This window comes from Panulirus ornatus, chromosome 2, assembly GCF_036320965.1.
Source record: "Panulirus ornatus isolate Po-2019 chromosome 2, ASM3632096v1, whole genome shotgun sequence".
In the NCBI taxonomy this organism is placed as follows: Eukaryota; Metazoa; Arthropoda; class Malacostraca; order Decapoda; family Palinuridae; genus Panulirus; species Panulirus ornatus.
The window spans coordinates 25,320,989-25,346,442 of NC_092225.1; the positions used below are offsets into that span (position 1 = coordinate 25,320,989).

General features: G+C 49.3%; 1 protein-coding gene across 9 annotated transcripts in view; it reads right to left on the bottom strand.

Annotated features, from left to right (window-relative positions):
- LOC139754527 (dual specificity calcium/calmodulin-dependent 3',5'-cyclic nucleotide phosphodiesterase 1A-like) overlaps positions 1-25,454 on the bottom strand; it is a 322,075-nt gene that overhangs the window by 204,955 nt on the left and 91,666 nt on the right. For 8 of the 9 annotated variants that reach the window (XM_071671911.1, XM_071671882.1, XM_071671872.1 and 5 more), the window contains exon 2: positions 7,504-8,733. In XM_071671911.1, coding sequence (XP_071528012.1) covers positions 7,504-7,663 — 160 coding nt within the window. In that variant the 5' untranslated portion in view covers positions 7,664-8,733. The remainder of the gene's footprint in view (positions 1-7,503; positions 8,734-25,454) is intronic. The other variant, XM_071671855.1, reaches the window with a different exon arrangement.

Genomic DNA, 25,454 nt, shown 5'->3' on the forward strand with positions numbered 1-25,454 from the left:
CCCACATTTGAATAATGGGTTATTAAAAATCTATTCACAGTGTCCTTCTCATGGAGAAATCTTTATATTCATGTATGTATTCATACATACTGGCCATTTCCCACATTAGTGAGGGAGCGTTAGGAACAGAGGACTGAGCCTGAGACGTATAGCCTCACTTGGGCCCCCTTTTCTCTCTTCTTCTTTTGGAAAATTAAAAGTAACGGGAGGGGAGGATTTCCTCAACAGCCCTCCCGGCTCCCTCCCCTTTTAGTCGCCTTCTATGACACGCAGGGAATACGTGGGAAGTATTCTTTCTCCCCTATCCCCAGGGATATATATATATATATATATATATATATATATATATATATATATATATATATATATATTCTTTCTTTTTCTTTCAAACTATTCGCCATTTCCCGCGTTAGCAAGGTAGCGTTAAGAACAGAGGACTGGGCCACTGACGGGAATATCCCCACCTGGCCCCCTTCCCTGTTCCCTCTTTTGGAAAATTAAAAAAAAAAGCGAGAGGGGAGGATTTCCAGCCACCCGCTCCCTCCCCTTTTAGTCGCCTTGTACGACACGCAGGGAATACGTGGGAAGTATTCTTTCTCCCCTATCCCCAGGGATAGGGGAGAATATATATAATATAGGGGAGAATATATATATATATATATATATATATATATATATATATATATATATATATATATATATATATATATATATTATAGTTTTCGAGACGTATCCTGTTTACTACCAGTTCGCTGAAGTTTCTTGTAGTATTGTCTACCAACGTTCCTCGTTCATGAGAACATCATCTTGTTCAGTTTACGTCAACTGTAAACTGTGTACAGCAAACTGTACCCGTAGAAGTTGGTGTTGTTTACACCTGAACGTTCGATCGAACCCGGTCAGCTGACATTGTTTACATGTCGGAGTGATCAGCTGATCCAGTCCACAGCTGATGGGATCAGCTGGTCTGGGTCTGCACGTGCCGGCACCACCTGTCTCTCCTTCCAGAGGTTGAGTGCAACTCTCACCTGAATCTGTTGACAGGTGTAACGACCTTGTTCTCCACCTAACGACCTTGTTCTCCACCTGACGACTTCGTTCTCCACCTGACAATCTTACTCTCCACCTGGTCCACCTCAAATGAACTTGTATCGTCTCCCAGGTCATCTTCCTACTGCCTAACCTCAGATCATCACACAGCGACAGGAATTATATGCCAACAACCAAATTACCCACACCACATCATTGCCAACTACCTCCACCACTACCAACATTTGCTAGTGGTGGTGGTGTTGGTGTTGCCAATGGTGGAGGTGGTGTTGGTGTTGCCAGTGGTGGTGATAGTGATGGTGTTGCCAGTGGTGGCAGTGGTGGAGGTGGTGGTGCTAGTGTTGGTGTTGCCAGTGGTGGTGATAGTGTTGGTGTTGCCAGTGGTGGCAGTGGTGGAGGTGGTGTTGGTGTTGCCAGTGGTGGTGGTGGTGAGGGAGTGAGGGAGAGAAACACTGGGAGCTAGAGCAACGATGATTCCGGGATGTGGTGGGGTGTGGTGTGGTGTGGTGTGGTGGTGGTGGGGGGCAAGAAGGAAGAAAAAAAAACCCACACACGGGGCTTGCCCAACATGACCTGCTGACCACACCCCACCATCCATGGTGGGGTGTGGTAGGAGGGTGCGCGGTGGCAGGGGCTACGGGAGGAGGGGGTAGGGGTGTGGGGGAGTGCAACCCGTCAGTATAAAACCACCATAACGAGGGGAGGGGAGGGGAGGGGGAGGGGGGAGGGGGAGAGAGAGAGAGAGAGGGGAGGGAGGGTGTGGAAGGGGTGAATGAGTATGGGGGAAGGGAAAGGGGAGGAGGTGGGGGGTGGGGTGATAGTCATCTTTCCACTGCTACACTGTGGGCGCCGCCCTTCAGTCTGGTGACCCCCCCCCCTTCCGCCGCCCCCCTTGGCCTCTGACCTGACCTTTACGGGTCAGGCCCTCGTGCCTCTGGGAGGGGGGGAGTAGGGGGGAGGGGTTGGGCGGAGGAGGGGGTCCGTAGCGTCACGGTCAAGAGGTTAAAGCGGCGCCCCCCCCTGACCCCCCACAAGTCGCCCCCCTCTGACCCCCCACAAGTCGCGCCCCCCTCTGACCCCCCACAAGTCGACCCCCCTCCCCTCCAAAGCTGACCGACCCACCGACCGCAGCCCCTCCACTCCACCCCATGCGACGGAGGTGGGGAGGGAGGGGGAAAAAAAAAGAGAGATAAGGTACATTTTTCTGATCAACCGACCATAGTTTATGACCCATAAAATCATGATAAAGAGTCACTAACTACTCATTATCGAACACCTGTATGGCTGACACCTCTCTACACACACACACACACACACAGACGACGGACGGACAAAATGAGAGGAAAGCCTTCCTTCTTTTCTAGTGGAAAAGACGAAGTGGCGACTCAGTGTGGCGCGGGAAAGATTTGGGGTTGCATGACGAAGGTGTGCTACTGGCCAGGGTGTGCGCTCGTCAAGGTGAGAGATGACTAGGGTGTGTGCCAACCAGAGTGCGAGCTGATTATCTTCTGCGCGGGTCGGAAAGCGCGCTAGCCAGGGCGTGCGCTGGTCGGGTACAGCGATGACTAGATTGCTGCGCTAGTCAGGGTGGGGGCACGCACAGCCAAGGTATGAGGTGGTCAGGGCGTGCGCTGGCCCACGATGACGTGCGCGCTGGCTAGGGAACGTAAGTGGCCAGGGTGTGCGTAGACCAGGGTGGTACGCGCTGGCTAGAGTGCACGCTGGCCAGGGCGAGCGCCACACTCTCGCGCCAACTTGTGAAGACATAAGTCCCGGGCAATCAACTCCATCCAGCCAGTTTTTGAAATCCCGCCGAGCAAGGTATGATGTCAGAGGCAACAGATAGCTTTTCAACACCTCCATGCTCACTCTCCACGGCCAATTATGAACCATTCTAACCCCTTAATGGCATCAGCTCTGAACAGGTTTCGAAAACATTCGTACACATTTCGTGCGAGAGATGAGTGAAATCCACGAAAAGTTCCATGACTGTCTCTGAACAATTTGTGATCAATGGTGAACAGTTCTTATCATTTCCTGCACAATTCTAACAACTTACTAAACAAATCTAAACAAGGAGCCTTGAAAAATGTGTGGAAGTCGAGAACATTATCCCGGAAAGCAAAAATGGGTATGTTTGAAGGAATAGTGGTTCCAACAATGTTGTATGGTTGCGAGGCGTGGGCTATGGATAGAGTTGTGCGCAGGAGGATGGATGTGCTGGAAATGAGATGTTTGAGGACAATGTGTGGTGTGAGGTGGTTTGATCGAGTAAGTAACGTAAGGGTAAGAGAGATGTGTGGAAATAAAAAGAGCGTGGTTGAGAGAGCAGAAGAGGGTGTTTTGAAGTGGTTTGGGCACATGGACAGAATGAGTGAGGAAAGATTGACCAAGAGGATATATGTGTCGGAGGTGGAGGGAACGAGGAGAAGAGGGAGACCAAATTGGAGGTGGAAAGATGGATGTGAAAAGATTTTGTGTGATCGGGGCCTGAACATGCAGGAGGGTGAAAGGAGGGCAAGGAATAGAGTGAATTGGAGCGATGTGGTATACAGGGGTTGACGTGCTGTCAGTGGATTGAATCAAGGCATGTGAAGCGTCCGGGGTAAACCATGGAAAGCTGTGTAGGTATGTATATTTGCGTGTGTGGACGTATGTATGTACATGTGTATGGGGGGGGTTGGGCCATTTCTTTCGTCTGTTTCCTTGCGCTACCTCGCAAACGCGGGAGACAGCGACGAGGTATAAAAAAAAAAAAAAAAAAAAAATATATATATATATATATATATATATATATATATATATATATATATATATATATATATATATATATATATATACATATGGGTTGGGCCATTTCTTTCGTCTGTTTCCTTGCGCTACCTCGCAAACGCAGGAGACAGCGACAAAGGAAAATAAATAAATAATATACATATATGACTAAATCTATACTATTTTGATTACTTATGGAGGAGAAAGTAGGAGCAACTTCTAATGAGGAAAGTACGTGGAACTTCTAATGAGGAAAGTACGTGGAACTTCTAATGAGGAAAGTACGTGGAACTTCTAATGAGGAAAGTACGTGGAACTTCTAATGAGGAAAGTACGAGCAACTTCTAATGAGGAAAGTACGTGGAACTTCTAATGAGGAAAGTACGTGGAACTTCTAATGAGGAAAGTACGTGGAACTTCTAATGAGGAAAGTACGAGCAACTTCTAATGAGGAAAGTACGAGCAACTTCTAATGAGGAAAGTACGAGCAACTTCTAATGAGGAAAGTACGAGCAACTTCTAATGAGGAAAGTACGTGGAACTTCTAATCATTTCTGAACGGTTGGGTTACCACGCAACACTTCTGGATTGCTGCCTCGACTCGAGGCAGCAACTTCCAAGCAATATGGACCGTAAATCATTCCACTTGAGATAAGAAAAATGTAAATAATTTATCCTTTTTCTTATTCGTTGTTTCCACACACACACACACTAGTTAGGATTCGTAGATGATTTTAATGAAGCGAGTCTGACTGGGCTTCGGTGTTGCAAGCCTTCCAGATGGTGCCATGTGTTGCAACCCATTCAGGTGGTATCGTGTGTTGCAAGCCTTCCATATGGTGCAGGGTCTTCCAACCCATTCAGGTGGTATCGTGTGTTGCAAGCCTTCCAGATGGTGCCATGTGTTGCAACCCATTCAGGTGGTATCGTGTGTTGCAAGCCTTCCAGATGGTGCAGGGTGTTGCAACCCATTTAGGTGGTATCGTGTGTTGCAAGCCTTCCAGATGGTGCCGTGTGTTGTAACCCATTTAGGTGGTATCGTGTGTTGCAAGTCTTCCAGATGGTGCCGTGTGTTGCAACCCATTCAGGTGGTATCGTGTGTTGCATGTCTTCCATATGGTGCCGTGTGTTGCAATCCATTAATGTGTTGCATGCCTTCCAGATGGTACCACATGTTGCAACCCATCCAGGTGGTACCAGGGATGGCCGAGAACAAGCAACACAGCCAGGTAGAAGGGATGCCAGGTTCTTTCACCAGCTGACGTAAGCCAGAACAGCTGGTGTCATTGTGCAACAGGTGGTGACAAGATATGTAGGGGGTTAGCATACCTTGCTGTATAATTTGCATAATTTCCCTTCCCCCTTACACACACACACACGCATATATATATATATATATATATATATATATATATATATATATATATATATATATATATATATATATATATAATATAATATAATATAATATAATATAATATAATATAATATAATATAATATAACATAATATAATATAATATAACATAACAATATAACATAACAATATAACATAATATAATATAATATAACATAATATAACATAATATAACATAATACAATATAATATAATATAATATAATATAATATAACCCTAGCATTATTTCCACAACATGCCCCATAACATACAACCTAAGTATTACCCCCCCACAGTATAACCCTGGCATTACAACCCACAACATAACAAACCATGTGTTCACATACCATACATCTCCTTCGGTTGGAACAGGAGCCTGTTCTAAATAACACGTACAAACTGAACTCCCTTCTTTCAACCAGGTATTTACTGAACCCATCTTTTCTTTTTTTCTTCCTAAAAACATCTGAACTTAATTTCCTAAAGATTTCCCCAGGGATTTTGGGATTTTGCCTTCTGGATTTACCTACAATATGGTCACACAGGGACGAAGAGACGTCGTTGCCCTGGTTTGACATAACGAGGGTCAGAGTCCACGACCCACTTCACAACGACGGTACGACCCCCTTGGAGCACGAAGGGTACGACGACCCCCTTGCGCACAGAGGTGTGTGCCCTCACACCCAGAGGAGGGTGTCGTGGAGTCGTCGCACCTTAAGGGTCACACCGCCGCCCTGCTCAAAGGAACCCACACCCCTTTCCTCCGTGGCGGTCGTAGGACTCTCTCGTAGTGAGATCCTACCAGTTTTTACCTGGTCTTGTATGATGAAGAGCGGGAAAAAGTTACAGGGACCTTACCGGTAGGTGGCGGCCCGGCTCAAACCACCACCACACCCCTCCTTCCCTCCCTCCCTCAGACCCACACCCTTCCTTCCTCCCTCCCTCAGACCCCGATCGCTCCCACCCAGAGAGAGAGAGAGAGAGAGAGAGAGAGAGAGAGAGAGAGAGAGAGAGAGAGAGAGAGAGAGAGAGAGAACTAATACTACTACACAGGAAAGGCAGACAACAGAGGAAGTGTGGGGGTGGCGGGGCGGGCGGGCGGGGGGCGCCGCCCCCCGTTGACTTCGGCTCCATGACCTTCATCTCTCTGTTCCTCCTTCCGCTGGCAGGGGAATGAGGCAAGGCCATCGACAGTAAGGAAGCCAAGTCCCGTCTCCCTACAATCCATCCCACATCGTCCGGCAGGTCAAAACCAAAACCCCCTCACTCACCCCACCCTCCTCACCACGATGCACGGGTGTAGTAAGTCTGCACGGAAGCGAACTGGACGGAACGGTGGGCAAACGTCCCACAGCGAAGATCCCGCAGCACCATCCATGCCGTCCATTGCTGTGCGCCACGACATACTGCGCTTCAAAGCATCTATCTACTGTTACTGCATTCGCAACGTGCGCCGGTGACTTGCTGCGGTGTTCGACGCGTCTACGTACATGGGAAACATATCAACAAGCCAATATTACACCTTTCAGGTCTGACTTTGGCTCTACTCGTCCTCGTAACTACAGGGTGTCCCCCCCCCCTAAAAAAAAATGTACTCACTTTTTGACACGCCTATAGCACTAAATTTCTCTTCCTTTTTTCTCAGATCCAAAGGACCCCTAAAAAATTCAGTGATTTATTGTGTCAGAAAAGTGAGCACATTTTTTTTTTTTTTTTTTTTGGGGGGGGGGGACACCCTGTATATCTTCTTGCAAAAGAGACCTTGATGAGTTACTTTGTTCTAAGCCTATCCCGTTAGCCTAACAACCCATCCTCCTTGGGGAAGCACCTGGAGATTCTCCCTTTTTAAACCTAACCAGTGAGGCCAGACAAGCCCTCCCCCTGACCCAGGATGCTACCCACACTTACCTGTGGACGTGGTCAACACGGTGTGGAGAGGCACTTGCGAGGTCCAGGATGCACTGCCACTCGCCAAAACCTGGAACGACTGAGGGGGGCGGAAGCACTAGGGAACTCAAAGGGACACTCGGGAACTCGTATGAGGCAACGAGGAAATACAAGACCCCAAAATACACGCAGGAACCTACTGTATCTGCAGCCGTGGCGTAAGTGGAGGCACAAGGAGCAATTTGAAACACTTAGGGGACACACTCACCTATGACATAGGGTGTATCCGTCTTAAGAGGCACGTAACACACACACACACACTCACCTATACCATGGTTGTCTCTGTCGTGTGTGAGGGAAGGACTTAGGGGCCCAACAAGCACTTGGAGGCACAACTCACCTATGACATAGTTGTATCCGTCGAGCGTGAGGAAGCACTTGGAGACGGGCGAGCCTCTGGACCTAGTGTGGACACGGTGGTGCCTCCTCACCGGGTCACTGTTGCTCTTGTGCAGGGTCTCCTTGCTAGCACCCATGGTGTTGGGTCGTGGCGAGGCCATAGCAACGCCCGCTCTATCTCAACATCCCCTCCGTGGGCGCGGCCGTGGGCGTGGGGGCGCGGCGAAGGCCTAGGCGCGGCGGCTTTGGGCCCATCGCCGGGGCTGGCGTTGCGACGGCTCGGGAGGGTGTCGAACCCCCGTCCTCATCCTGAAGACGGCTTGGGCGTCGTGCAGGGGTGGGTGGAGGGGCGCGAGGTCCGGTCACCGTCTGCGTCCTCAATGTAAGACACTTCAGGACATAACCCTCACGTTATGTAGGGAAGGATCTACAAGGATACGGTCGAAGGACACACCCCCCTCTCTCTGAGCCTGCGAGGGCTTCGTGAGGGCAGAGAGAGATCCTGCCACGTACCACAGGTAAGCCTTCTCCGTCCCGCCCTCAGGGTGCGTGGTGGAGGGGCGGCGGGCCGGCCTGGGTCCGTGTGAGGTCTCTGGCTGGGGGTTCAGGTTATTGTAAACCTCGGGAGAACCACATCTCCAGCCCTGGACTGGTGCAGGACGCTGCCCGACCCCTTGAGAGTCGGCGCTAACTCACCAAGCGCTGGGTCGAGAATCGGCGCTAAATCATCACTCAGCGTGTGTGTGTGTGTCGAGTCTCCGTGTTGATCGCCAATCACTGAATCTTGCAGTTGGCGATAATCACCCAATCACTACAGTCAGGAGGTGGCGTGTTCACCAATCACCAGTCCTCATCCATATTACCTTCATGGAAGGATCGACCACCAGTCACCGTGCGCGTCTTCAAGACGAACTCACTGTAGAAGGCAGTGACGCCACGATCACCCACCACTTCACCCCTCACTGCTGAGAATCACACGACCGTGGAGGAGCCCCCCAAACACACACACACCTCGAGAACACATCGCCAAGCGGACACCTTCACAGCGCCGAGTGAACACTTCCGCGGTGATACATTTTCTATTTGCACAAAGTTCAGCGTGAAACATATATCTATATATATTCCTTTTCTTTCAATATCTTCTACTGATGATGCCTTGCCGTTCTACACAAGGGAAAACACCAAATATATATATATATATATATATATGTGTATACACGTATATCTATATCTGTAATATGGAAATAACTATAAACGTGAGGAAATATAGTTCAGGCAACAATAATACCATTTCATATATATATATATATATATATATATATATATATATATATATATATATATATATATATATATTTATATGTCACATAATACTTTTCCACAGGAAAGATTCGAACCCAGGACCTTTTGCGAGGTATTCGGGAACGCTAACCGTTGGGCGATCATAGCCCACCCAACGTTAGCGCTCCCGAATACCACGCAGAAGGTCCTGGGTTCGAATCTATTTAAAAGAGACAACCAAAGACCCGTGGCACACTTAGGTGAACGAAAACGGGAGTATCGATTGGGTTACCACGAACGATTTCATTAGGGGGAACTTCTTATCTCGAGGTACGCTTACGACAAGCAGTCAGTCAACCCTAACTGATAATACCAGATAAACCTCCCGATAAGATAATAATGATAATAATAATAATAATAATAATAATAATAATAATAATAATAATAATATATATATATATTTTCCTTTCATACTATTCGCCATTTCACGCATTAGCGAGGTAGCGTTAAGAACGGAGGACTGGGCCTTTGGGGGAATATCCTCACCTGGCCCCCTTCTCTGTTCCCTCTTTTGGAAAATTACAAAAAAACCGAGAGGGGAGGATTTCCAGCCCCCCGCTCCCTCCCCTTTTAGTCGCCTTCTACGACACGCAGGGAATACGTGGGAAGTATTCTTTCTCCCCTATCCCCAGGGATGATATATATATATATATATATATATATATATATATATATATATATATATATATGTATATATATATATATGAGCTGGAAAATAAGGATGCATGACATCACTGGAAGGGAAAGATAAGGACACTTTTGTGGCCTGAGTTCCACGGTGAAGGCCGCCCTTGCCAACTTGATAAATCCGGCTAATTAAATCCTTCCCTCCCGCCACCGCCCTACGTGTGTGTGTGTGTGTGTGTGTGTGTGTGTGTGTGTGTGTCTGTGTGTGTGTGTGTGTGTCTGTGTGTGTCTGTGTGTGTGGTGGGTTATGATAAAATTCATTAAGTCGTGGACCTAGTCTGGTCGGGTCAGGTCGGGTCTGGTCTGGTCTAGTCTGGTTTGGTTGGTTTAGTCTGGTCTGGTCTGGTCTGGTCTGGTTTGGTTTGGTTTGGTTTGGTTTGGTTTGGTTTGGTCTGGTCTGGTTTGGTTTGGTTTGGTTAGTTTTGATTTGGTTTGGTTTGGTTTGGTTCGGTCTGGTTTGGTCTGGTCTGGTCTGGTTTGGTTTGGTTTGGTTTGGTTTGGTTTGGTCTGGTCTGGTCTGGTTTGGTTTGGTTTGGTTTGGTCTACTCTGATCTGGTTTGGTTTGGTTTGGTTTGGTTTGGTGTGGTCTGGTGTGGTCTGATCTGGTCTGGGTAAAAAAAAAAAGGATTTTATGAGTATAGATTATACGGGAGTTTTTTTTTTTTTTGACACTCTAGGTAAACAGGACACGGGAGTGTGTGTGGGGGGATCATGCATGGTCTTGTGAGGAAGATGACAACACGGGACATCCACAGGCACCCGTATTCATACTGTACTCTGTGAGCAATATAGGATTATGAGGGGGGGAAACATACGGGAGTTATTGAGCAAAATCATACGGGATTCTGTGAGCAAGATGATACGGGGCTCTTTGAGCAAGATCATACGGGACTCTACGGTACGACCCTTGAGCACGACCCTTGAGCACGATGGTAAGACCCTCGAGCACGACGGTACGACCCTTGAGCACGACGGTAAGACCCTTGAGCACGACGGTACGACCCTTGAGCACGACGGTACGACCCTTGAGCACGACGGTACGACCCTTGAGAGCGACGGTACGACCCTTGAGCACGACGGTACGACCCTTGAGCACGACGGTACGACCCTTGAGCACGACGGTACGACCCTTGAGCCGACGGTACGACTCTTGAGCACGACGGTACGACCCTTGAGCACGACGGTGCGACCCTTGAGCACGATGGTACGACCCTTGAACTGAAACGACAGCGCGACCCTTAAAGCACGACCTTCGAGGTGCGGTTCCTGAGGTCGAAGGTACGACCCTTAGACACCATGGCCCACCAAGGAGGGTCGTATCATCCACCTCAAAGCTGATTTTCCACAATGCTAAAGATTTAGAAACAAAAAAAAAAAAAAAGCAAAAAAAAAAAAATATCACACAATTGCAAAAATCGATCATCTTCGTAGAACTGAATTTACCAGTTAAATACTTTCATTGTGAGGGAGGGGGGATGGGGGGGATGGGGGGGAAGGAAAGTGGGGGGGGAGTGTTAACACGTTCACACAATGGCCCCCCCTCTCCACTCACCCCCCCTTTTCCTCCCCCCCCCCAACATCTAACTCTCCACAAAGTGTGAAATAACATTCACATGCGAGTTGAATCTACATATTTTCCCTGCCCACGTAAAGTCTAAATACGTTTTACATATAAAATTTACACATCTAGAATAAACAGATAATTTAAACATTCTCTTTACAGCAGCATTTTTAAAATATTAAAACAAACTACGAAGATTTGTATATTTAATAATTTTGTGATTTCAACTTAAGCGGGGGACGGCGACGGGGCAAAGTGAATAAATAGATAAATATATATAGGGGAGAAAGAATACTTCCCACGTATTCCCTGCATGTCGTAGAAGGCGACTAAAAGGGAAGGGAGCGGGGGGCTGGAAATCCTCCCCTCTCAATTTTTTTTTAAATTTTCCAAAAGAAGGAACAGAGAAGGGGGCCATATGAGGATATTCCCTCAAAGGCCCAGTCCTCTGTTCTTAACGCTACCTCGCTAATGCGGAAAATGGCGAATAGTATGAAAAAAAAAAAAAAAAAAAAAAAAAAAAATATATATATATATATATATATATATATATATATATATATATATATATATATATTACCATCGTACTCAAGGGTCGTTAATGGTGTTCTTAAGGGTCGTAACGTCGTGGTCAAAGGGGGTCGTACCGTCGTGGTCAAAGGGGGTCGTACCGTCATGGTCAAGGGGCCGTACCGTCGTGTTCAAGGGGTCGTATCGTCGTGCCCAAGGGTTCGTACCGTCGTGCTCAAGGGGTCGTACCGTCGTGCTCAAGGGGTCATACCGTCGTAGTCAAGGGGTCGTGCCGTCGTGCTCAAGGGTTCGTACCGTCGTAGTCAATGGGGTCGTACCGTCGTACTCAAGGGGTCGTGCCGTCGTGGTCAAGGGGTCGTACCGTCGTGCTCAAGGGTTCGTGCCGTCGTAGTCAATGGGGTCGTACCGTCGTGCTCAAGGGGTCGTGCCGTCTTGCTCAAGGGGTCGTGCCGTCGTGCTCAAAGGGTCGCACCGTCGTGCTCAAGGGGCCATACCGTCGTGCTCAAGGGGTCGTACAGTCGTGCTCAAGGGTTCGCACCGTCGTGCTCAAGGGGCCATACCCTCGTACTCAAGGGGTCGTGCCGTCGTGCTCAAGGGTTTAAGCAGATCCAACACCAAACCAAACTGGTTGGTTAATATATGGAACTCCTGATCACCCTCTGAATGAGGCCAGGGCTGATCACCAGTTAATTCCTTCCTTTACACCCAATTACCCTGTTAATTACGGGCTAATCACCGGCTATCACTTGGGGTCCTTGTGTCCCATACCGTGAGGAGTGAGGTTGACTCCTTCTCACGTGACCGTCTAGAGACACTGGCATGATATCAGCTCTTGTCGTGGCAATGATACCGCCTGCCGACGTCCTGGGACACGGTGATCATCCACCAACAACGTCCTGGGACACGGTGGAGACCACGTCCTGGGACACGGTGATCATCCACCAACAACGTCCTGGGACACGGTGGAGATCATCCACCACCAACGTCCTGGGACACGGTGGAGATCATCCACCAACAACGTCCTGGGACACGGTGGAGATCATCCACCAACAACGTCCTGGGACACGGTGGAGATCATCCACCAACAACGTCCTGGGACACGGTGGAGATCATCCACCACCAACGTCCTGGGACACGGTGGAGATCATCCACCAACAACGTCCTGGGACACGGTGGAGACCATCCACCAACGTCCTGGGACACGGTGGAGACCACGTCCTGGGACACGGCGGAGACCATCCGTCACGTCCATGTCAATTTGCACTTGACCTGAGACTGCTGAGGGGGGAGGGGGACGACGGGGTCTCTTCTTGACCTCTCGGGTCGGGTCTCGAAGCCAGACCCGCCTCTCTCTCTCTCTCTCTCTCTCTCTCTCTCTCTCTCTCTCTCTCTCTCTCTCTCTCCCCCACAGGGTTCCCCTATCCACCTTCGCCTCGATGGGCCGCGCCCTTGGATTAGATGGGAGAGCCTTTACGGTCGACGTACGGGTATTATGAACGTTGTATTCCGCACGCGTCATGGCCCGGGAGACGGAGGCACGTACGACTGAAGGCAGCCACCACGGGCGGCCGCTCTGTGTCTGTCTGTCCGTCTGTCTTTGTGTCTGTCTGTCCGTCCGTCTGTCTGTCTGTCCTGGTAATAAAATGACTCCTGTTCGTCCTGGGACCCGTAACCTTCATGCTCAGGATCATATATATATATATATATATATATATATATATATATATATATATATATATATATATATATATATATATATATATATATATATATATATTTATTTATTTATTCATTATTTATCTATTTATTCATTTTGCTTTGTCGCTGTCTCCCGCGTTAGCGAGGTAGCGCAAGGAAACAGACGAAAGAATGGCCTAACCCACCCACATACACATGTATATATATAAACGCCTACACACGCACATTTACATACCTATACATCTCAACGTATATATATATATATATATATATATATATATATATATATATATATATATATATATATATATATATACATTGCATGTAAATGACGTAACATATAGAACCCTGCCTGCGTCAGGGCTGGTGCCTGGACCCAGGCAAGGATAAGAACAACATTCCTTTTCACTTTAGTATTTTCTTCGAGGGCATATTTTAAAACGGCGAGATGAGATATGCAGGACGGAGATTAAAACCTAAATGACGGAACGGGTTTTTTATTTTTTTTTTTAACCGGTGGGAGAGGGAGAGGGGGAGGAGGAGGGAAGGGGAGCAGAGAGAGAGAGAGAGAGAGAGAGAGAGAGAGAGAGAGAGAGAGAGAGAGAGAGAGAGGAGTCGATATCAGGTCCGGGAGCCGAGGGAACTAGCTCTCTCTCTCTCTCTCGCCATACCCCTAAGGGTCGTAAGGTCGTGGTGGTCGGAGGGGGGGGGAGGGAAGGGGGTTTACGTCATCGTGTTTGGGGGGTCGCACTCAACTGGTCGTAGTTATTGTGTTCGCAGGTCGTGACGCATTGCCGCACAAGGGGTCGTACCGTCGTCGGGCTCAGAAAGGGGTCGTACCGTCTTGCTCAAAAGGGGTTCGAACCATCGTCGTGCTCAAAAGGGGTCGTACCATCGTGCTCAAAAGAGGATCGAACCATCGTCGTGCTCAGAAGGGGTTCGTACCATCGTGCTCAAAAGAGGATCGAACCATCGTCGTGCTCAAAAGGGGTCGTACCATCGTGCTCAAAAGAGGATCGAACCATCGTCGTGCTCAGAAGGGGTCGTACCATTCTACAGAGAGCCATATGCATGCTTGCTAACCTGTCTCCTTAAGACACACACACACACAAACACACACACACACACACACACACACACACACACAACCTCCTCTCGCGCAACCCGCTCGCACCTTCTACACAAGCGACCCATTAAAAAGAAAATAAATAGAAAAAAAAAAAAAATTAAAACACTACCGTAAAAACAATAAAAAATCATCATCTTAATTTCCTTATGCCAACGGACACTTACGACCTCTTTATCAAAATGTCGGGGCGGGGGGGGGGGGGGGAACACAAAAATGAGTCTTGGATATAAAAAAAAAACACACACTTCCTTCCCTTCCTCTCTCGGTCTTCAACAAAACATAATCATTATTTGTTCTACAAAGGAGAAAAATTTAATGATGGAATGAACGCTTTAACGAACACTCACCTCACACACACACACACACACACCCCTTACCAAAGGTGAAAATAAAAAGCATGTACACTTTGTGAGATATTACGTAAATCTGAATATTTTGCACATTGCCCTGTTTCTTTCCCTATTGTACACACAGACACACACACACACACACATTTATACACACACACACACACACATTTGTATATACATAATATCGCCATCTCCAGCGTCAGCGAGGTAGCGCAAGGAAACAGACATGGAATGGCCCAACCCACCCACATACAAATGTATATACATAAACGTCTATACACGCACATATATATATATATATATATATATATATATATATATATATATATATATATATATATATATATATATATATACATTTTAACGTATACATACACATATATACATATATATACACATGTACATATTCATACTTGCTGCCTTCATCCATTCCCGTCGCCACCCTGCCACACACGATATATTTCCCCATCACACCCACAGATATTACAACCTTTATCTAAATAAAGTCTAGTCACACCGACCGCTAGTAAATTCTCACTGCGGGGGGAAAAATATATATATAATAATCCATGCATAAAAATATTAACGTTCTACTGCTGAATTCCCATTGTATTTCAACATCTTTTTTCTCCCTATTTTTGGGCCTGGTCAACAATTGAGAATTCCCTTGTAGGACTCGGGAGGAGGGACACTCACCACACACCCCCCCATAGTGAGGAGGCTGCTTGCTTGCTTCCCTCCCTCCCTCCCTCTTGCTTGCTTGCTTCCCTCCCTCACTCTTGCTTGCTTGCTTCCCTCCCTCCCTCTTGCTTGCTTGCCTCCCTCCCTCTTGCTTGCTTGCTTGCCTACCTCCCTCCCTCTTGCTTGCTTGCCTCCCTCCCTCCCTCTTGCTTGCTTGCTTCCCTCCCTCCCTCTTGCTTGCCTCTTGCTTCCTTGCTTCCCTCCCTACGTCCCTCTTGCTTGCTTCCCTCCCTCCCTACCTCTTGCTTGCTTGCTTCCCTCCCTACCTCCCTCTTGCTTGCTTCTCTCCCTCCCTCTTGCTTGCTTGCCTCCCTCCCTCCCTCTTGCTTGCTTGCCTCCCTCCCTCCCTCTTGCTTGCTTGCTCGGCTGGCGACTCATGTTCGGGTGACGAGAGGTTAAGTGGCGGGACACCGTGGTGGCAGCAACACCAACAACACACAACAACACAACACAACAACAACACAACAACAACAACAACAACAACACAACACGCAACAACACAACACAACAACAACAACAACAACAACAACAACACACAACACACAACAACAACAACAACACAACCCATCATCATCAACATCGGCCGCGCGCGCGTGATTTATCTATCAATTTCTACCGCAGTGTTGTGCGTCCGGGATGGTGATGGCTGGCCGCCGGCGGCGGCAGAGGAGGAGGAGGAGGCTGCAAATCTCTCTCTCTCTCTCTCTCTCTCTCTATATATATATATATATATATATATATATATATATATATATATATATATATATATATCCACTAATTGCCGACGAGGGGGTTAATATGGCAACCCTTCCAGTACTGGACACTTTGATGAGCTGTGTTGACTGGAGGAATGTGAGGAGGAGGTGGTGGTGGTGGTATACACTTGTATATCTCGGTCTTGTGCTGGGATGAGGAGAAGAGGAGAGGGGGGGGGATTTGCAAGGCTTGTACCGGGGGAAAGACGGGGCAGGGGCGGTCTCCTGCCGGGTTTGTACCGGGAGATTGTGTGGGGAGGGAGGGGTGTGTGTGAGGAGGGGGTCCTTATATATATATATATATATATATATATATATATATATATATATATATAAGGCTTGTACCAGGAGAGGGGGGGGGGGGAGGAAGGGCGGTCATCTCCTATACCGGACTTGTACTGGGGGAAAGGGTGAGGGGGTGGTCTGTGCAAGGCTTGTGTACCGGGCGATGTCAGTCTCTGTCAAGTCTCTGCAGGGGGTAGGGAGGAGAGGAGGAGGGGGACGGGGTAGTTTTTACCGGGACCTGTACCGGTAGACAGTGGGAAGGGGGAATGGAGGGGAGAGGGGGAAGGAGAGTACTTGATATGAGGCCTCTCTATATATCACAAATTGTTATATAAAACAGATAATACGAACATAAAAAAAAACAGTACATTACGTGAAATCAACAAGAAAATGTAAATCTTTTATATATATATATATATATATATATATATATATATATATATATATATATATATATATATATATATATATATAAGTAATCATTAATTCGTGAAATACATAAAGAACCCAGATCACATACGTAAAATAGAATAACAATAACGAGAAAAAGGAGGGTCGCTTCGAGAGGGCCAGCGGCGTCCACCACGACGAACTGCGAAGCGTTGTTAAGACCAGAGCGGCGGACATACGCACCACCCAGGGAGAGAGATTAGAAACGCAATCCGACATTGTCTGGGGCACATACGCGCGCGCTCCTCCCTCACATTGCTCAAAACAACACATAATGGACCCTCTCTCCCTCCCTCCTCCTTCTTCTTCAGCCACTCCCTTTGTGGTAGACGAGTGATCAATTAAGACGATGAACCCTCCGACACTAATGTCACAGTGGTGATGGTGGGTGATGAGTGGAAGGAGGGAGGGAGGGTGGAGGTGTAGGAGATGAGTGCCGGAGGAGGAGGAGGAGGAGGAGGAGGTGGTGGCAGTGGGTGATGAGTGCCGGAGGAGGAGGAGGAGGTGGTGGTGGTGGGTGATGAGTGCCGGAGGAAGAGGAGGTGGTGGAGAGTGATGAGTGCTGGAGGAGGAGGAGGAGGAGGAGGAGGAGGAGGAGGAGGAGGAGGAGGAGGACGAGGGGGTCGACGACGACTCTGACATCCTCTGCAGGAGGGTCTGGTCGGACGTGGAGGCCCCCCTTCTGTGAGGCGAGGTGCTGCTACCAGATATGGCAGTGGTAATGATGGTCGTGGTTTAGGAGAGTCAGGTGAGACGTGGGTGTGTGTGTGTGTGTGTGTGTGTGAGACGTGTGTGTGTGTGTGTGTGTGTGTGTGTGTGTGTGTGTGTGTGTGTGTGTGTGTGGGAGAAGGTACCGGGCTAGGGAGAGACTCTGTTCCCTCCTGTCTACTTAAAGAATCCCTCCTATCTACCACAGGTTCCCTCCTATCTATCATAGTTCCCTCCTATTTACCAAAGGTTCCCTCCTATCTACCATAGTTCCCTCCTATCTATCATAGTTCCCTCCTATTTACCACAGGTTCCCCTCCTATCTAACACAGGTTCCTTCCTTCCCTCCTGCGTACCACAGACTCCCCTCTCACCCCTCACTACCACAGCTTTCCCCTCCCTCTTCCCTCCTGTTTACCAAGAGACTAACACACCACCACCCCATATCCCCCCTTGCCCCATCCCCTACAGACACTCCACAACCCCTAACCTCCTCCCCATTCACCATACCCCCCATTCCCACAACTCCTCCTTCACACAATCTGCATCTTACCATCTCGCGTCCCCATTACAATAAAGATCCCATACCTCCTCTCCCATACCTTCTCTCCCCCTGTCCCTTCCTTCCATGACCTTATCCACCAGACCTTCGGCAACATACGTGCATCCCTGGGATATGTGTGTGTGTGTGTGTAGGTGAGAGAGAGTCCCCTTCAAAGGATATGTGTGGACGAGTCCTTCCAGACGGGGGAAGGAGGGTGGGTCCTCCTCCTGACGACAGGGACCCCGGAACGAAACGGAACCCAAACGAGAGAGAGAGAGAGAGAGAGAGAGAGAGAGAGAGAGAGAGAGAGAGAGAGAGAGAGAGAGAGAGAGAGAGAGGTGTCTCGAATTTCATCTCGACCCCAAAGGCATCCGGTTGGAAAGGCTTTACACGGACTCATTATCCGATTTTTTTTTTTTTTCATCCGATTTTTCTTTTTTTTTTTTTTAACAACCAGGAGTGTCCAAGTTATTGAATATGTAAATCGTGGGGGACAAGGGTGGGTGTGTGGGTGGTGTGGGAGACACGAGAGACCACGACGGTCATCTGTGGGTTCCATTATATGTAAAACCATACGTAAATGGCACATATATCCACTCCGGTTTAATGGCACATATATATACCTCGGTTTAATGGCACATATATATACCCCGGTTTACTGGCACGCCACTCTCGTTTTATGAGATGTTGATGACCGCCTGGAATGGGAATGGGAACGCGCCGTAGGAATCGCCTGACGACGTCATAGAACAAATATGAGGATGAGGAACTGTTGGTATGGAACATCCGGGGGGGACCACGGTGATGGTGGTGGAGGAGGTGGTGGTGATGGTGGTGGTGGTGATGGTGGTGGTGGTGGAGGGGGTGGTGGCGATGGTGGTGGTGGTGGAGGGGGTGGTGGCGATGGTGGTGGTGGTGTGGTGTGGTGTGGTGGGGGTGGATGAGTTCATCCCTCTCCATTTAGGGGGTGAGTAATGAAGTGTGGTGAGTCGAGGATGAGTCAAGGTGGATGAGGAGGCCACAAGCATGAGGAGTGGGGGAGTCTGCAACCTCTCCCTCATGGCCAAGTTGGTGACGCGACGACCGCTAGGATGCTGTAGGATACCTTGCTACTAGGATGTCTTAGGACACTTCAGTAGGATGTCTCAGGACACTTCAGTAGGATGTCTTAGGACACTTCAGTAGGATGTCTTAGGACACTTCAGCACGATGTCTCAGGACACTTCAACAGGATGTCTTAGGACACTTCAGTAGGATGTCTTAGGACACTTCAGTAGGATGTCTTAGGACACTTCAGCAGGATGTCTTGGGATACTTCAGCAGGATGTCTTCGGACACTTCAGCAGGACGTCTTAGGACTCTTCAGTAGGATGTCTTAGGATACTTCAGCAGGACGTCTCAGGACACTTCAGCAGGATGTCTTGGGATACTTCAGCAGGATGTCTTAGGATACTTCAGCAGGAAGTCTCAGGACGGACACTTCAGCAGGATGTCTTAGGACACTTCAGCAAGACGTCTCAGGACTACACTTCAGCAGGACGTAAGATCTTTACGATGCTTCAATAGGATGCCTCAGGAGTCGAGGGGGATTTTAATCTAAGGATCTTTTGTCAGATTTCCCGGAACTCAGCCTGGGTAGGACCTGTGTAATATGGGGGAGTGTGTCTCCCATTGTGGCACTCTCCCTACTCCCCAGGGCTGGGGGAGGAGAGGCGAGCCGCCCTCCAGCAGGAGGAAGCTGGGAATTGGATGAGTAGGAGCAAAAGACTGATGAAAAGACGGGTCGAAGGGCGGACTGAGGGACAGAGGCGCGGGGTGGATGGGTGGATTAGTCGATGGAGCAGCGTGGAACAGACGGGTGGGGGAGAGGAGGAGGAACGCACGTGCCAACCCTTCCCAAAGTGGGACAGGTGGGATGGACGAGGGGGACTGAATGAGGAACAGACCGTTTGGGAAGGGGACGAGAGGACAGATGGAAATCAGGGTGTGGATGGCAGTGTGGACGTCCGAGTGGATAGCCTGTGTGGATGGCAGTGTGGACATTCGAGTGGATAGCCTGTGTGGAGGGCAGTGTGGACGTTCGAGTGGATAGCTTGTGTGGAGGGCAGGGTGGACGTCCGAGTGGATAGCCTGTGTGGATGGCAGTGTGGACGATCGTATGGACAGCCTGTGTGGAGAGCAGTGTGGACGTCCGAGTGGATAGCCTGTGTGGAGGGCAGCGAGGACGTTCGTGGACGTTCGAGTGGATAGCCTGTGTGGTTGGTAGTGTGGACGATCGTGTGGACAGCCTGTGTGGATGGCAGTGTGGACGTTCTTGTGGACAGCCTGTGTGGATGGTAGCGTGGACGTTCGTGTGGATAGCCTGTGTGGAGGGCAGTGTGGACGTTCGTGTGAATGGCAGTGTGGACGTTCGTGTGGATAGCCAGTATGGATGGCAGTGTGGACGATCGTGTGGACAGCCTGTGTGGAGGGCAGTGTGGACGATCGTGTGGACAGCCTGTGCGGATGGGTAGAGAGGCCCGGCGTGGCTACATAAACCAGCCCCACACAAGCCTGACCTACACCCACACAGCGCTGGGTTCTCCAACACATCCGCCGACCATCGAACGAACACATGAAGGCCACGACTTAATTCTTCATCTCGCACCACCGAACTAAACAAGTCTGAGTCAGGGGGAATGACCCGTAACCAGGGAGGGCCCCTGATGACAGGGGGGTGTCACACGTGAAGAAAGGTCACGGCATGAAAAGGGGGGTGAGAGGAAAGGTCATGTGATGAAAGAAGGGAAGGAGGGGAAGGGGGGAAGGGTGGTGATCTAAGGAAAGGTCATGTGATGGAAGGGTCATTTGATGAATGGGGATGATAGCATAAAAGGTCATGTGATGAAAGGTCATGTGAGGGGGCTATGTGATTAACGGATTCATGTGATAAAAAAAGAGGGGTGGGTGGGTCATGTGACACATACGTCCAGCCACTCGTACGTTCCGACTTGCGACACCCGTACCGTACCCTGTCGCACCTAACGCCACGTACGGTGTGGACACGGGGCCTCCCCCAACCTTGCGTACCGCTAGCTAGCGCTCCGAGGTACTTAACGCGCTGTCGTACGCCTTGCACCCGGTCGGTCCGGGAACACCACGGACGGACACGTATGTGTACAACACACACACACTTACACACAGACACAGACACACACACACATACACAAACACACACAAGCACTGCCATCACTGATGTATCACTGGCCAATGGCCGTCTCTCTCTCTCTCTCTCTCTCTCTCTCTCTCTCTCTCTCTCTCTCTCTCTCTCTGATGATGACGACAGAGCCACACGCGATCCCAGTTCTCACGGGGGAATGAATAATCGTAATAAAAGGTAATTACTCGAAAGGTAATTACAGACGGTTCATCGAAGTAATTCATCCCAGTACCTTTAACGAGGAGGATAATCCACCACTGGTGACGATGGTGTGACCGTTTTCATCAGAGGGGTTGAGTTCGATGTCCATGACCCCCCCCCCCCAAATGAGCGAGACGTGACGACCTTTGAGCGAGACGGTACGACCTTTGAGTGAGACGGTACGACCTTTGAGAAGGAAGTTACGACCTTTGAGCAAGATGTTACGACCCTTCGAGCAAGACGCGACGACCTTTGAGCGAGACGTGACGACCTTTGAGCGAGACGGGACGACCTTTGAGCGAAACGTTACGACCTCTGAGCAAGACCTGACGACCTTGGAGCACGACGTAACGACCACTGAGAGAGACGTTACGACCTTTGAGCAAGACGTTATGACCTTGGAGCACGACGTTACGACCCTTGAGCACGAGGCAACGACCCTTGAACACCAAGGCGCGATCACTGAGTACGAAGGTATGACCGTTTAAGTATAATGACCTGGTGCCTTAAGGAAGGTTCAGGTCAAAGGTCAGGCCCTCATCATACCAAGGTCTCGTACCATCCTGCTCCAGGATGGGTTAACTACTAGCTTGTAACTATGACCTGTGCACTGTACCTCGATCTTCATCGATACAGAAGTCTGTAACCAGATAAACCTGGTCACATTAGACAGACGAAGAGGAAGAAAAATAGAGATTAATTTCGCTACGAGTCTTACCCAACGTCTTAATTACCAATTAACGCTTCCATTACACTTGTCTCTGGATTTAATGACAAGCTGAATTGGAGAGGACAGATCAGCCAACCAAGCTTCGCGCACTTCTCAGCTTCAATCAGCGTCAGCTTAAACATGGGAGAGGAGGAGAGAAGACGATCACGAAGCGCGGAGCAATACGTGAACTTCTCTCTCTCTCTCTCTCTCTCTCTCTCTCTCTCTCTCTCTCTCTCTCTCTCTCTCTCTCTCTCTTTCCTGGAGTAACACAGGGTTGCCACGAGAGGCCTTGCACCTCCTTAGCTTGACACGGAATTTAGCATCAATACTGTGTTTGTGTGTGTGTGTGTGTGTGTGTGTGTGTGTGTGAGAGAGAGAGAGAGAGAGAGAGAGAGAGAGAGAGAGAGAGAGAGAGAGAGAGAGAGAGAGACTACGACCACAGTCATGTTCATGGTTCTCCCCTCCCCCATACCTCCCATGGACGACACACACACCCCCTCACCTTCACCTTCACCTTCCCTCGCCCCCACCTCACCCTCACCTGCCCTCGCCCCCACGGACCTGACCACAACACGTTCTCCTTCATGACCTTCAAAGAAAAAAAGAAAAAAAAAAAGAAATGATCCCTACATCAGGTCAGGCTTGTGGACGAAACAGGTCACGGTTCTATAGACCAGGTCAGGACGGTGTCAGCACGCAGGTCACGGTTCTATAGACCGGGTCAGGACGGTGTCAGCAGGCAGGTCACGGTTCTATAGACCAGGTCAGGACGGTGTCAGCACGCAGGTCACGGTTCTATAGACCGGATCAGGACGAGTGTCAGCAGGCAGGTCACGGTTCTATACACCGGGTCAGGACGGTGTCAGCAGGCAATCACCAGTTCAAAGTACACAGAGGCCACGAGTAAAGAGGAGACGAGACAACAGGGAGCATGATAGAAGCAGCCACAATAATTAATTTCATCACCGGAGGGAAAAAATAAAATTAAAAATTCAAATAATTTTTTTCCGAGTAATATTTTTCTTTTTTTCCTCCTGTGGCAATGTAAACCTCCGTCCTTGCCCTCCGGGAGCAGGGTCTCCGTCGCGACCTGGGACACCAGCAGACACACCGGCGGAGTGAAAAGGGCCCGCTGGGAGAAGAGCATAACCGCTGGCTGGTGTAGTGAGTTAACAAGGGCGTCTCCCTCCCTCCCTCAGCGGCAGCACCTGAGTGGTGTGTACGGAGATGTGGCCAGCGATCCCGGGACCTCAGACACTCGAAGCCGTTGGCGCTCGTTTGTGTCAGGGAGGGAGGGAAGGGCCGCGCCCTCCTGCATCATCAAGCGACGGAGGGAGGGGAGGAGAAGGAGAGGAGGAGGAGGCGCCTTGGCTTGATGGTCTGAATGGTCGGGGAGGGAGGGAGAGGCGGCGCGGGCTGAGGGACAGACATCAAAAGGTGTTAATCAGAGAGAGAGAGAGAGAGAGAGAGAGAGAGAGAGAGAGAGAGAGAGAGAGAGAGAGAGAGAGAGAGAGAGAGAGAGAGGTGGGGTTACTTAAGTTAGACCAGAAGCGAGGGAGGGAGGGAGGGATGGGAGGAAGCAAGAGCAGGAAGAGGAGGAACAAAGCCCCTCCCGCTGACTGGCCTCCGCCCGCCTCCCTCTCTCTCTAGGGCACTCGGCCCGAAGGTGACTGAGGCACCACACGACTGCTCCTGAAGGAGGCGGCTTTGTATAGGAGTCGAGGCTGGAGGACCTTCCGGGAGGAGGAGGAGGCGGAAGGCGGCGGAGGGGTCGGAACAGAAGGCTGTGCCGTGGGCTACTACTGTAACACGACGGGTTCTTCGTGGAAAAAGACATGTAAGACTTACGGAACTGCGCAGGGCCAGAGACACGAGGGCAGGACGAATGAAACAAACAAACGAAAACAAAATTTTTTTAGTCATTCCAGTCAGAAGACAGCCACTTTTGGAAGGCCTGAACCTCCCAGTATATCAGTATCACTTCGTCTGTTCCCGACACTACCTCGCTCACGCGGGAAACGACCACTAAGTATGAAAGGAAAAAAATAATGACCACAAAACACTGAGACTTAACATCAAAGAGCTTGACAATATGCCTCTGCCACACTGTCTGGAAACCTGTGGAAGAAGAAGAAGAAGAAGAAGAAGAAGAAGAAGAAGAAGAAGAAAGAAGAAGAAAGAAGAAGAAAAAGAATAAGAATAAGAAGAAGAAAAGAAGAAAAAGAAGAAAAAGAAGAAAAAAGAAGAAAGAAGAAAGAAGAAGAAGGAGAAGGAGAAGGAGGAGAAGAAGAAGGAGGAGAAGAAGGAGGAGGAGGAGGAGACGAAAGACAAGACTATGTCGTCAGTGGAACACACTGGAACACACACCAAGCTGGCTCCTCATTACGTATGACACGAGAGGAACACAAAACACTTGCGACGCCCTCCACCGCCTACCAACTTTCCCGCTCGAACTCCGTGATGAGCGCAATCAATTCCTCTTTCCGTCCGCCCCTCCCCACACACACACACACACACACCCCGCGCGATAACACCCCAAGAACGATCAAACAAACAAAAGCAAGAACACTAATAAAAGTGCCAAGAACAACAATAACAACAAGAACAACAACTACAGAAAAACAAAAAATTATACCCGTTAACATCAAACAAAAGATGATAAAATTCACGCGTAGCGAAGGAACCCTCCCCGCGCCGTTGGGAGAGAACGTAAACAAACACATAAGAGAGGAATCCTGTAAACCACTCGTTGAGTCTCAAGGACGACCACACACACACCATCGGCCCTCAAAAGGAAGGGAGGACCAGCCTCCGGGCACGACTGACCTAGTCCCTCGGGGGCTCAGGTCAAGGACTCTGGGTCCTAAGGGAAGGGGGGGAGGAGTTCGGGGGGGGGGGGGGTTGGGTCAACCTCGAGGTATATGACTCTCGACTCCCTCCTCCTGAAGGGTGAAGGGCGGTGGGTGTTGGAGGACGAGCCTGAGAAGGATCAGGGGGAAGGGTGTGTGTGTGTGTGTGTGTGTGTGTGTGTGTGTGTGTGTGTGTGTGTGTGTGTGTCTG